Source organism: Vigna unguiculata, chromosome 7 (assembly GCF_037176805.1).
Source record: "Vigna unguiculata cultivar grain cowpea cultivar isolate G323 ecotype 2 chromosome 7, ASM3717680v1, whole genome shotgun sequence".
Taxonomy (NCBI): Eukaryota; Viridiplantae; Streptophyta; class Magnoliopsida; order Fabales; family Fabaceae; genus Vigna; species Vigna unguiculata.
This window is the reverse complement of record NC_140798.1, coordinates 46,477,443-46,490,075: the sequence shown is the minus strand read 5'-3', so window position 1 is coordinate 46,490,075 and position 12,633 is coordinate 46,477,443. Positions and strand designations below refer to the sequence as shown.

The 12,633-nt window shown below is 32.1% G+C and overlaps 3 protein-coding genes across 5 annotated transcripts; 1 reads left to right on the top strand and 2 right to left on the bottom strand.

The window, feature by feature from the left end:
* Nucleotides 1-926: 926 nt before the first annotated feature.
* LOC114190440 (transcription initiation factor TFIID subunit 13-like) lies at nucleotides 927-4,079 on the bottom strand. 2 transcript variants are annotated; one of them, XM_028079324.2, is made up of 6 exons: nucleotides 3,929-4,079; nucleotides 2,424-2,634; nucleotides 2,304-2,341; nucleotides 2,087-2,146; nucleotides 1,926-2,000; nucleotides 927-1,220 (listed from the first exon to the last, which is right to left on the bottom strand). In XM_028079324.2, the coding sequence occupies exons 2-6, from the start codon at nucleotides 2,524-2,526 to the stop codon at nucleotides 1,086-1,088; spliced, it is 411 nt and encodes a 136-aa protein (XP_027935125.1). In that variant the 5' UTR covers nucleotides 2,527-2,634; nucleotides 3,929-4,079; the 3' UTR covers nucleotides 927-1,085. The 2 variants fall into 2 exon arrangements, with proteins under 2 accessions (XP_027935125.1, XP_027935126.1); XM_028079325.2 differs by having other exon boundaries at nucleotides 3,925-4,045.
* Nucleotides 4,080-6,579: 2,500 nt separating this feature from the next.
* Nucleotides 6,580-8,356, top strand: LOC114190070 (uncharacterized). The gene is made up of 2 exons (XM_028078835.2): nucleotides 6,580-6,855; nucleotides 7,896-8,356. The coding sequence occupies exons 1-2, from the start codon at nucleotides 6,759-6,761 to the stop codon at nucleotides 8,183-8,185; spliced, it is 387 nt and encodes a 128-aa protein (XP_027934636.1). The 5' UTR covers nucleotides 6,580-6,758; the 3' UTR covers nucleotides 8,186-8,356.
* Nucleotides 8,357-8,803: 447 nt separating this feature from the next.
* On the bottom strand, nucleotides 8,804-12,230 carry LOC114190593 (Polynucleotidyl transferase, ribonuclease H-like superfamily protein). 2 transcript variants are annotated; one of them, XM_085675326.1, is made up of 8 exons: nucleotides 11,990-12,230; nucleotides 11,829-11,900; nucleotides 11,564-11,687; nucleotides 11,425-11,482; nucleotides 10,855-10,992; nucleotides 10,685-10,772; nucleotides 10,469-10,589; nucleotides 8,804-9,177 (listed from the first exon to the last, which is right to left on the bottom strand). In XM_085675326.1, exons 1-8 carry the CDS (start codon nucleotides 12,069-12,071, stop codon nucleotides 8,994-8,996), a joined length of 867 nt encoding a protein of 288 aa, XP_085531452.1. In that variant the 5' UTR covers nucleotides 12,072-12,230; the 3' UTR covers nucleotides 8,804-8,993. The 2 variants fall into 2 exon arrangements, with proteins under 2 accessions (XP_085531452.1, XP_027935342.1); XM_028079541.2 differs by having other exon boundaries at nucleotides 11,395-11,482; nucleotides 11,990-12,222.
* Between the last annotated feature and the right edge of the window lie 403 nt (nucleotides 12,231-12,633).

Sequence of the window (12,633 nt, the reverse complement as noted above, 5' to 3'; positions counted from 1 at the left end):
TTTGGTACTTCCTGGTGAAGGAGAGTTGGGTGGTACGAGACCTTTCTCTTTACCATATCTCTTCTTTTGCTAGGCAAGCATCTAACTCTCTTTACGCCTCACGTGAGTTTTATATCGATCAAGGATAAAATAGAAAGTGATTTAATCCATTTGATAGTTTCTTTGCATTGAGATTATAGTATCGTCTTCCCCATTCATCAAGGTAAGTTCCCATACTTTTCGGATAAGAATAAAGAGGTAGGGTAATGCGAAGGATAAAAGTAAAAGGAAAATATAGTAAAAAAATGACTATCGTTTACATAAATAAAAATAATAAAAGAAAACTCTATTTGTTTTTATGAATAAAAGAGACGGCAAAAGGTAGTAAATAAATGAAATAAATTGCATTCATGGAATGTAGAGGATATTCTACCTTTAATTGAGATATAATCTTCTGTATATCAAAAAGATGTTTATTTATAGAATAAACAGTTGGATTAGAATAATAAATATTGTTATATTTTTTTATTAAAAAAAGCTCAGTCTTAGCTTAATGATTATAGTGTAGGAAAACAAGTGTATTTTAAATTTGTCCTAAAAAAATTGTGGAAACTAAATAAATCCATTTAAAAAGTGTGTTTATTAACTCAATTTTATAAAATTTGTTTGCAAAATGAGATTTTCTTTTATATATATATATATATATATATATATATATATTATAATTTATTATATTTTTAGGTAATTTTATTATTCTTTATTAGATATATTAATTTTTAAATATGTAAGTAAATATTTACAGATAATTTGATATCGAATGAAGTAACAAGTTCGATAAACTGTTATGTACTTTAGTATCGTTTTAAAAATTATATTTAGGGTAACTTAATATTATAACGGTAAATTTTAATCATATATTTGGTTAATATAAAATCTGATTCAAATCATTTCATTGTTTATCAAAAACACTTAATCTATTTATCATAGGAATTGATTTACACATTAATGATGACATGGGTTAGGAGGCATTAATTTTCAAATCTACATCATCAGAAAAACTAAACATATTACAACCAACATTAGTGCATTTCAGTAATCTCCGTTACTCATCCTTCCACCGGCTCGTCCACCTCGAAAACCTTCCTCAGTTTCTCTTCATCTGATTCAAAAACCTTTCTTGCTTGTTTCAGCTCTTCATTCATAGACAGTAGTTCTGTACAACGGTTAAGTTTCGGCAAATCCTGCAGTATACAGTTATGGATATTAGACAAACAATAAATATGATAGTAGTGTTAACAAAAGATTACGAGGTAAAGTTCACGCAGGAAGCGTTCCTGCCAGTGCATGTTTTACAATCTATGGTACTAACTGACATTTAGATTTGTTGGTGATACTTAATGATCCTTCAGACTCTGTTAACTAAGCCTAAAATATGACACATGTAGGTCTAATGCCAATTATTAATTGGTCCATCGCTACAAAACCAAAGACGAGGAAGTCTAGGCGGGAGTGGAATAAATAATACAGTTAATAAAATGCTAATAGTGGTAATGTTAATTGTTCACATGCTGATAAAGGTAGATTTGAACGAGCAATTTCTGGCTAGTATGATTGCTAGATAGCTATTGTATTGTGAAATTCTGATTCTGAATAAATTAAGAAATAAACACTTATAAAAAGACGGATCAATTAAGTAGGGTGTTCTAAATACAATAAAGTGTTATAGAGAATTTTTCCGTTAGTTTGAGCATGATTCCTGTTTAATTCATTAATTGAGTTTTGTGTTTCTCTTTGAATACATAAGATGATAACAATTAATAAAAGGATGATCAGAGACCAGAAATTTTTTTTGCCTATAGAATAATGATAGTTATATTAGAATTCAAGGTTCCCCAGTAACTTTTAATCTTCATAATAATTATTTGCCATATTTTAAAAGAGAGTACCTTGCGAATCAAATAGAGAAAATCCTCAACTGATAGCTTCCCTCTTTGAGATCCAATATCTTGGGCTTTATGAACCTTGGCAGACAAATTAAGCATAAGGACAACCATGCTAACTAGCTCACTCAGACGGAATTGAACAATTTAAAAGTTAAGATTATTACCAGTTCTGTGACATATTCCACAACAATGTCCTCCATAAGAGTCACACTTTCAGGAAGCGGCTGATTGAAACAGCAAAAAAAATGTTCAAGTTAACAAACATAATTCTTTAAATTACAAAAAAAATATATAGTCAACGTTACATAACAAAGACAATATGCAAATTATGTGTAGATAGGCACGTGAGCCGAAGGGTAAGGGTTAATATTTAACACTCACATTAGGATCATCTCCGAAGCCATACATCATGTGCTGCACTATGTAACCAAAAAAATAATATTATTACGAATGAGAGGAAACTGGACTAAAATGTTAAAAACTTAGAACAAAAATTTTTACATTCTTTTTGGAAAACTCCTCTTTTGCGCTTGGATGAAGTTTCTGATGGTTGTGAGGAAGCTGCTCTTGGTTTTGATGAGTTTCCAGCAGCAGAGCTGCTCATTGCTATAGGTCGATGCTTATACTGTTTATCTTCAGGGTAACTGGAGTTAATGAATACGAGAAAGTGAAGATATTTTTGGATCTTTCAATGCAGTTTGCAGGTTCTGTCCTGCACACAGAATACCAGAGAATAAAAAACAAGAATAATGACAAGAATCAAATTAAGGAAAGAATGAGAGACACCGGTCTTAGCAACTGCACACCCCTCAAATGGACTTAAACTTGTCATCTTCTATCCAAGAACCCCAGTTGTCAAAATAAATCCCATCAGAATTGATAAACCCGTATAGGTGTTTCCCATCATGAACAATATTAGATAAAGGAAGAAAATTAACTGTACAATGTACCATGAGTTTTAGTCATTATTGCTATGCCAAACCATAAACAAAATAAGATACCGGAATATTGCAACCATACATAACACAGTTTTCCAACCTCCTTTAAAAACATTTACTTTTAAAGGCCCCTTGTGATAAAGTTAAAAGATATGTAAGGACTAGCAGCACTCCTGTGGGCATCCTTTAGTCAATAACATTTGCATAGCCTTAGATAACTTGCTCAAAAGCACGAGAAGAGGATCTAATCCATTAAGTGGGAAAACCTCAATTCTTAAATACCACAACAAGTAGCTTATCTAACTCAACATGGAACTACTTACAACCTATAAGAGTAGAAATCTGCACTTGTTTCAAGAAAAGCAATCCATATATAAGATATTGCAGCAGCAAATTACAAAGAGTACACCAGTTTCGGAGAGCTAAATAGATAACATGCCATATAGAATCCTGAATCTTTCGCATGGGAGAAAAAATAATTTGTTTGTAATTTTTATATGCATTGACTATATTTGTTCATCTTGAGATTTACAAACAAATATTATGTTATTCCAATATGGGCAGACAAATATACTACCCCCGCCAATTGAATTTTTTTCCTTTCTTTTTAAAACATACAGAAAATCGAGCTCTAATTCTCGCTCTCTCTCTCTCACCCTTAGATATTTTTTCTATAAACATTTAAACACAAATGCCAATTGATTCCCTCTCTTTACCTAGTTTCTTTACCCTCTTTCAATTTCTATGCTTCCATTAATCAACCCATTTAGTGTGATATTCACCGAATAACGACCATGGCTAGTGCAGAAGCTCTCATATACAGAGCCATACCCAGCTCAAAACAACCACTGACTCACGAGCAATCATGAGTCAGCACACTATTCAGTAAACGACATCAGATCATCCATCCAAACAATCCAAACAATCGGCAACAATAGATTACAATTTGGCAACGTACGATGGAATCAAAGAGGGGTGAGTGACGAAAGGGGAAACGAAATTGAAATTGAAATTGAAATTGCAATGCAAAATAAAATCAAAACAGTAGAGGGAAAAAACCCTACCTACCTCGTTTTCGATCTGCAAATGCCAAATAGTGCCCCGCACTGCAGTAGAGGGTTCGGCTTTTGAGCTTAATTTGCTTGTTCAAAGGGCATTCTCAAAAGAGTCAAAAGTAAAATTGAAAAATAAATAAATAAAAATAATATTGATATATTAAATATTTTTAACAAAAAATTATTGTAAAAAAATTAAAAGGTACATAGTGTCGCATGTGAGGATGAGAAGGTAGTTTTTCTTTTTAAGATAGAAAAGTTTATGTAATGTAAAGAGGATATTTGTTAGCAACATATTATTATACTATCTTGTTGAATTAGTTTCTAAATTAATTTAATTAATATAAAAACATCGAATGTAATTTTTAAAATAGTTTCTTTTAAAATTTTAAACTACTTAAATTATTTTATAATTTACAATTTGTTTATATTTCAATATATTCTTCATATTTAAAATTTCATTTCTAATTAGAGTAATACATATTTTATTAATTTGAAATAATAAAGATTATTTATCCTTTTATATTAATCATAAAATTTATAATTTTTAAGAAGTAAGTAAAATAACGGGATAAGAAAAGAAAAAGTGATTTCCATCTCGCAATTTATTTATTGAAAAAATTAAATAGTAGAAATTTAATTAAAGACATATAAAAAAAGAATTGAATAAATTACACAAATTTAACAAGAAATGAAAAGTATCTAAATTTATATAAAGGACACAAATATTAAAGCAATTTTTTAATAAATTCTTATTAAATTCCTAAAAAATGATTAATTATTTTTCCTAAGTAAAAAAAAATGATTGGGTAAGAAATGGAAAATACAAAAATCAAATTATTTTCTCTTAGTTTCTGTTGGCACATCAAATCATATATTTAAGTCTTACAGGCAATGAAATTGGTCTTTCATTCTGAACCCTTCCTAAGATCTTTCCATTGATATTTGCTTCTTAATCCATTGGTCCATTTGTACCATATCAAAAGGCCCATTTTTCTTCACTTAGAAAAAGAAAATCTTCAAAAATAATGACTAATCTTTATAACGTAGTCATTATTTTTAAATATTTTTTAGTTAAAAATATGGTCTGACCGACAACACAAATTAATCAATATCTTTTGACATTGAACATACACTTAATTAGCATAATAGTTAGTGAATATTATTATCAATCGACTAATTATAAACAAAAATGAGTTTGAATTTTTTACTAATTTTTTTTTTATTTTTCTATTGTTGTGTCTTCAAAATATAAATATATTAATGACTATTAATTTTAACGATGTGTTTTTAATATTCAGAAAAAAAAACTCAATAAAAAAATCGGACTCAGCCAAAAATTGATTAATCTTGTGTGAATAAATTTATGGCTAAAGAAATTGATTAATATTGTGAATATGGTTAAATGTAGTGTGAATAATTGTGCATTGGATGCTGACACGTAGGAGCGAAAAGGTTTGGAAGATTTCCGTATGAGTGAATCACAAATGCCGCCAATGACTTTCTTTTTGGCTGTTTGGCCTTTATGCTATTCTCTCTAAGGACTTTAAGGAATCTTTCTTAACATTCATTTCTTATAGGCTTTCTTTTTATCTCACACTTCACCTAATTATCAATTGCCCTTACCTTCCTTATATGACACAGTTTTTAAAGATTGCATAACTCCTTTTAAGTTTCTACCAATGTATCATTCAGAAGAGTTATAATTGACGATGAAGTTATTGAAACAAACAAAAAGTGGTAATGAAAATAGTTGTTGAAAATAAGTTGTAGATCTGTGGAATCAAAATCAGAGTCTGATTTTCGACCTTGATCTATATTCAGTGTTCTGTCTCTTGTGTTTCTTATTGTTCTTTATTCAAAACTTATGTCTAACATGAATGCGACATTGCGTGAGATTTCATACTATTACAGCTAAAAGCAACTCAGCTTAACAGGTGCACATTTCACGTGAAAACGTGGAATCAAGTATCAATTGGATTTGGAGTTATATAATTTCTATTGTGAATTTCATCTCATGACAAATTATTTTATTCAACTTTATAAAATTTATATTATTCTCTTCTCTAATAATAATTCAACCTGTCAAACGAGTTACACTGTTTATCATCTTTTCATCAAATGAATGTGAATCTTAGTTATATACACTTTGACATTGTAAAGTCATACATTCGTCCAATTATGGAGATTTAAGTTTTAAATGAAAACATTTTCATCTCTGTAAATGGAAACTCGTGTCAATCTATCCGGCACATATTTAAGAACAATTTATTTTATAAATAAATAATATATTATTTGAAAATTATCTCGAAAAGCTAATAAAAATGAGTGATGGTTTCTCTGAATCAATTTGAACCTAAGTGTGGCAAACAATTTCAACGGATAACACCGACATAAAAATACTAATTAATCGACTTTTTGTTTTCATAAAGAAAAAAATAATAATAATTTGAATTTGAAGACCTACCATGAAGAACAAAAGTAACGTGGTTGCTTTACTGTGTTATGAGCTTGTGTGGGACACGTAAAAATGGTGGTTGAAGATTGTAATCAGTGTTGAGATGAGAGTGTGATTGGTTAGAGATTCGTGATTTAATATTTGGATTTTGGACCACCCACTATACTTTACTTTCTTATATAAATTAAAAGGTTCACAGTGAACCCACTTTCTGCAAAAGATAAGGCCAAACTTCCTTTTATATATTATTCTTAATTCTGAAAATCATTCATTCATTTTCACCTGCAACCACCTTCTGCAAAATCACTCTGACCCAGAAAGTGAAGCATATTTTCATTTTCATATAAAAAGAGGTTGATTTCTAGCTACACTCCTATACCTACAAATGGGTTTCACAGTGTTAAGATTTTCTCTTCTCATCTTCATCTGCTTCATTGTTCTTACTTCTTCTGCATATCCTCTTCACAGCACCTTCTCTTCAGGTACTCTTCTAACTTCTATCTCTTTTAAAGTAACTCAAATATGTCTCGAAGTTCTAACTCAATCTCAAATTTGTATGCAGCATTTTATGGTTTTGACTGATTTCCAATCAGTTTTAGTTAGATAAAAGTTACAATAAAAGATTATACGATGATCGAAGTGAAAACTTTGATTTAATTGAAAAATAGTAAAAATAACACTTTGATGATTGTATCTAAGTGCTTTCTTTTTTCTAGTTTTTCTTCACTACAGAAACAGAATTGAATCCATATATTGTTGCTTATAGTTATAGCCCTTTGTTGCATTTCTGGGTACCTGCTGTGTGTGTATGCCTGTGGTGATATCACATGAAGATTGTGGAAAAGGAGCTTAATAATAATTTATGAGGTTCACATGCATAAGCTTATTGTTTAATAGAATTATTGTTACAGGGTAATCAAGCTGAGTTTTCTAATTGTCGAATTGCTGAGTAAGGAGTGACCCTCTTTTCCAGTGCTAAACACTTGCTGCTATTCTGTATGATGGTTTAGTATAGTATTAGTTTGATTCTATTATTGTCCTTCTTCCCTTAATATCTTCTTTTCTTTCTGTGCATACACTATTACCTTTTCAATGTTCCTTGTCTCCCATTATTAGAAATCTCAGATGCTATAACAACCTTTTGCTGAAATTCCATTACAAGACAAGGCATATACATTTTATTACAGGTCGGTTAGAAAAGAAAAATGCTTTTGAAAGATGTCTTACAATTTACCGTTGGTTGCTATTTTTCAATATTAGTGGTCTTTTGGGTATCCAACACTACATCAAGAATGGATTTAGTACCCTTATTGAATAAGATTTCTATGTGAAGGGTCCACTTTGAAGTCAACACTTAAACAAAAAAGATGTGAATTTTAGTTACTATATAGCAGCAACATTTACCAATTGAATGTGTGCACAAGTCTTACTTCATTTTCTGCTGCAATTTTCATTTGGGCAGAATTTATGACCTTGTTAGTTTCTTTCTTGAGCATGTGGTGATATTTATTTTTTAAAATAGAAATTATGCAGAAGAGGAAGTTGGAAGATAAGGTAATAGATGGAAGTAAGATAGAAGGAGGTGGTGGTCATGGTGGCAATTCACATGGAAATGGAAATTCAGGATCACCTGACACACGAGGAGGAGGTGCAGCAGTTATACCTGTTTATGCAGCAGGTGCTGCAAACAAAAATAACCAACATCAGACTCGTCATGGTGCTGCAAGCTGCAACCTTAACAAAATCAAATTTTCCAATATTTTTATGATAGTCCTGATCTATCCTCTGATACTGTCGTTTTTGTTGATGTAGAAAGCGCAAAAACGGTTCATTGTATATTCTGTAACAACTGTTACAGGTTCTTTGAAGGAATAGTGTTTGGTGATCTAGCGATGTATTTTGTTTAGTTTGAATTTGTGACACAATATATGTTACGTGTATCTGTTTCTTATGAATAAAACTTTATTCGGATTGCACCAAATATATTCAACACTCGAAATATCGAACAAGGCACTTACAAAGACCGTAATTTTTGAGAATCTGTACCAAAAAGAACGCACATTCAATGTGGACGGAAAGGGCCTGGTTGACTGAATTATATGCCTACCGGAAATTGCAAGTCTAAACTTCATAAATAAATAGTATAGGTAAATGTACAGAATATTAACCTCCCTTTAATGTCCCTTCACTTGAAAAGAATGATACATACATGGCTAAATACGAATTCTCTTTCAAATGCCAAATTTTTGTCCTATCTATTAATTTTTGACATTTACTATATTCTTTGATTAGAGTGAAACGAAAGACAAACCCAGAGAATAAATGAGTTGATTCTAAAGAAAAGGCTGCATGAACAAAACTGAAAACAATTTCGAACCTTTTGAGAACATTGAGTCATATTAGTAGAAATAAATGTTTTTAATGCGACGGTTTCAATTTCAAACCAATAAATATACTAATTTGAAATTTATACAACACCCAAGGCAGGCCTTGTTAGAGTAAAGTATCATCCAAGAAAGTCTATATACAGAAAATGTTATCCAACGATGAAATTGGAATGTTCACATGGCTAAAAATTACTGGAATAACGCAAAGAGGGAACAATATTCGAGCATCACTTTTAGAAATTAGTAAGGTGCTCAAGTTTACGAGCCTGAAAAAACCTACAGCGTCCTTTACCACTTGATTCTATTTCTTCACTTCCCCTCTTGGATGACGTAAAACCCACATTGCTTAATTTCAATTGTCGCTTGCCATTACTATTTTTTCCAGCACCGCCATCTTCATCCGAATTGTCAGACTCCCTGTAAACAATAACAAGTGTTAATGAACAGTGATAATCATAAACAACTCATGCACGAATCTTGGAACATCAAAACAGAAAGTGGAAAAATGTTTTCGCCCATATCCAGGGTGGGTGACCGTGCAGGTGATCCAAATTTCATCCAAATCATGGATATGATTATGATGCGCGGCAATAAATCATAATTTTCAAAGGATTAAGCTATCAATTTCAAAGAGGGAAGCCAAGGGGGTTGTGTTTCAACAGAGATTACAAAGCCATGAGTTAGAGTCTTCCTACCCACTTCTTAATTAAATTAAAGCAAAAGGTACAAAGTCTTGTTTATTTTTTATGCTTCAGGCTCAGAGCTCATGTGAGGAGTTTGTGTTAAAAAATATTAAACCACACCTAAGACCTTAGGTTTTTAGAAGATTGCTAATACTGGTAGTAGCAAATAAACCTTGAAACCTTTAAAACACAAAAATAGTATTCTTTGGAAGATACCAAAGAAATATAAAGTAAATAATAGTGAGAACAGGTTTTAGTTTGTAAGTTGAACCCAACACAGGACTTAGGTTACCTATGGTTGTTACAAACAGCACCTAGCAGTATGTTAGCATTGTTCCCAAATGATCCAGGGTAGTCAAGTAGACCCTAGTTCAGGAACACAAATGGAAAGTGTCAACAATATATGAAAAACTCTAATCATATCTTAGAATTTCCTTTAGGACTAGTTTCCTCATTCCGAATCATCTTTTAAAATTGGTTACGATATTTCCTTATCCAATTATTTTTTTCCCGTTTAGTTCGGATTAGGATCAGTATATAGTAAGGGTCGGTGCTTTAAGGGTTAAACTAATAATTTGTCTCGATTAGCATATCTCATTAAGAATCAACCTCTGAGAAACCTTAGTCCCTGAAGGGCGTATAATGACTGAAGTTTTTATGGGACTAAAACATAGTAAAAATAGGGGTCAATGACAGTAAGAGGCTAAAACTACTTTTTTTCAACGCATGAACTAATTGTTAAGTGTCACTTATAGTGACCAAATGATTAGTTTGACTATACCCTTAAGTTTCGCGAGCATATCACTTTGTAATACATATATTTATCACACCATACCAAGGTAGTACCAATTTAACAAGTATTTAGTCTCCTTTTATCACCTTTTCCTTCCTCAATACTTAAAACCCCATGATCCATGTTAAAAATTGATATGAAAAATGCATTAACATATATTAAGCAGAACAAGCGACGGAATCATGTTCTCTAAAGTTAAAGACTTCCCCAAGGCTTAAGAAAGCAAGTTTACCATAACACTTGTGCAATATCTTTAAAATAAGAGTTGCAGGTTCCCCAACTAAATCGAACCAATGTTGGAAATCCAAAGATATGATGTTTGTGATCCTGTAGCCAAGTCTTGGTTTGGGGATCTATACAAATGGAAACATAACCAGATTTATCGTAAGTACAATGTTAATCAGAATGATAGATACTGCAACATTTGATAGAATCGCAGCATTCTCACCTCCAGGATATCCAGAGCCAAAGTCCCTTTGCATGTTTTCAGCAGTCTCATCAAGTACCCATTCTCTTAAAGCACGGTCCCTTGTGACCTGAAAGATTGGATTAAGGTTGTAAGTAGGCTATGGGGCTGTGGGACTTCACCCCGGGAATTTTTATAAAGGAGATCAGTACCTTTGCAACTATACTTGCACCACTGACAACGGGGTAAAGGCTATCAGCCTTCTTTGCAACCACAAATTTGATGGATGGAAAATGTTTTGACAGCTTCATTTCATATTTCCCTGGATCTCCAACTGTGTCTATATACACCTGTAAGGAACAAATTATGTGTTTCTCACATCAGTAATTGAATTACCATTCTCTTAATATCACCCCTATACACTTAACAATAACAAGTTTTAACAGACTCTCTTTCGGTCCACAATTCCACTACATTCGGAAGAAAAGAAACTAAACAACCGGTGCCCATTGAAAGTGAAATTCATGAATAAGAGCTTGTCTGAAAGAACATCCAGTTGAACATAAACATATTTCTCAATATATCAACACTGTAGCTCGTTAGTTTTTTTAACTGAAAAATGGCGACGTGGTAGGGAGAAACGCAATCCAAAAACACACAAAAGAGGTGGCATGGCACCAACCTTATTGAACCTGAAATCATTTGAGCAATAGAAGAATCAACTTATTATATAAATTCGGCAAGGTTTTAACCTCAGTTAGAAGCACTCCAATTTTTAGTACCCTATCAATGAGGCCCATGGCAGAGTCATGTGAAATCTCATTCAAGTTTATCTTATTCCTGTCAAAACAACACAACAAAGTATAGTCAGTAAACAGAAAACCCAGTGAAATCCGGTATGAATAAGCTTGGTCAGTTTACTTCTTAAGCATTTTAGCAGAGAGTTCCCGGGGATCAATGACATCAACAGCCCATCCAATAGAATCATTAGTCTTTAAAGTTTCAAACAATTCTTCCCTCTTCTCTTCCTTTAGTGTCTTAGAATCTGCACCAACAAAATTGCAAGGATGAGACCTCCTATTTCAATGGATTAAACTACTAAGTTAAAATAGTAACAAATTTTGTAAAAATCCTACCAATAAGATACGATATTGAGAAAAAATAATAATTTGTCATGGTATCGTACCTGCAAAACTCAATGTGGCTAGGGTTTTCAAATAGGATTGAGCACAGTACAGGCAACCGTAAACCATAGGTCCTGAAACGATTTCCAAAATATGTTAAAAGTGAAACGGGAAACGAGAAAAGGGATTAGATAATGAAAAATTGGAAAAAGGGAATGCAAACCTAAAACAGGGCCTCTTCCAGCTTCGTCGATTCCCATGGCGCAGGGCTTGGTTGCCCATTGCGGAAGAATTTTGGATCCCATTCTTTCTTTCTCAGTAGTGAAGTGAAAAGTGAAAGAAAGCAAAAAGAAAATAAAAAGCTTTTTTGCTGTGAAATGGTGAATTGTGAAGACAACTTTGTTTTTGTTTCCCGCCACAAGAATTAGGGTATCCTGATTTTGATTTTTTTTTTTTTTTTTGAGAGATGCTATGTTAAGAAAGTTTCATTCTAAGTCCATTTGACATCCTCTACGTGCCAAATTTAGAATTTATCTTGACACCCCACCAGGATTCGGCTCTGACACAAATGATCGAAACCAAAAACGCCACAAGATAAAAAGAAAAATATTAACAAAGTTCCCACGGTTAATATATTAAGAAAAGTCTTTGGGATTAAATCCGGTCCGTAGGTTTTCTTTTTTAAACAAAAAAAATATTACATTTTTAAAATATAATATTAGACTTTTGGTTTATGTTGGTTGATCTTGACTTCTAGTCTGAACAGGTTTATCTCGATTTTCAACCAAATTGGCCAAGATCGACCTTCAATCCGAGATGACCTTCAACCTGAATCGATTTATCTCGATCTTAGTTCTAGGTCAATTT

What these genes read in the sequence shown, in the direction of transcription:
- LOC114190440 (XM_028079324.2), bottom strand. Translation starts at nt 2,526, where the DNA reads ATGAGCAGCTCTGCTGCTGGAAACTCATCAAAACCAAGAGCAGCTTCC. An exon ending in AGGAGTTTTCCAAAAAGAAT is followed by an intron (nt 2,342 to 2,423) that starts GTAAAAATTTTT and finishes TTGGTTACATAG; the next exon opens with TGCAGCACATGATGTATGGC. An exon ending in GCTTCGGAGATGATCCTAAT is followed by an intron (nt 2,147 to 2,303) that starts GTGAGTGTTAAA and finishes TGTTTCAATCAG; the next exon opens with CCGCTTCCTGAAAGTGTGAC.
- LOC114190070 (XM_028078835.2), top strand. Translation starts at nt 6,759, where the DNA reads ATGGGTTTCACAGTGTTAAGATTTTCTCTTCTCATCTTCATCTGCTTC. An exon ending in TCACAGCACCTTCTCTTCAG is followed by an intron (nt 6,856 to 7,895) that starts GTACTCTTCTAA and finishes TTTTTAAAATAG; the next exon opens with AAATTATGCAGAAGAGGAAG.
- LOC114190593 (XM_028079541.2), bottom strand. Translation starts at nt 12,071, where the DNA reads ATGGGATCCAAAATTCTTCCGCAATGGGCAACCAAGCCCTGCGCCATG. An exon ending in TCTGCTAAAATGCTTAAGAA is followed by an intron (nt 11,483 to 11,563) that starts GTAAACTGACCA and finishes TTGTTTTGACAG; the next exon opens with GAATAAGATAAACTTGAATG. An exon ending in TGGCTCTGGATATCCTGGAG is followed by an intron (nt 10,590 to 10,684) that starts GTGAGAATGCTG and finishes CCATTTGTATAG; the next exon opens with ATCCCCAAACCAAGACTTGG.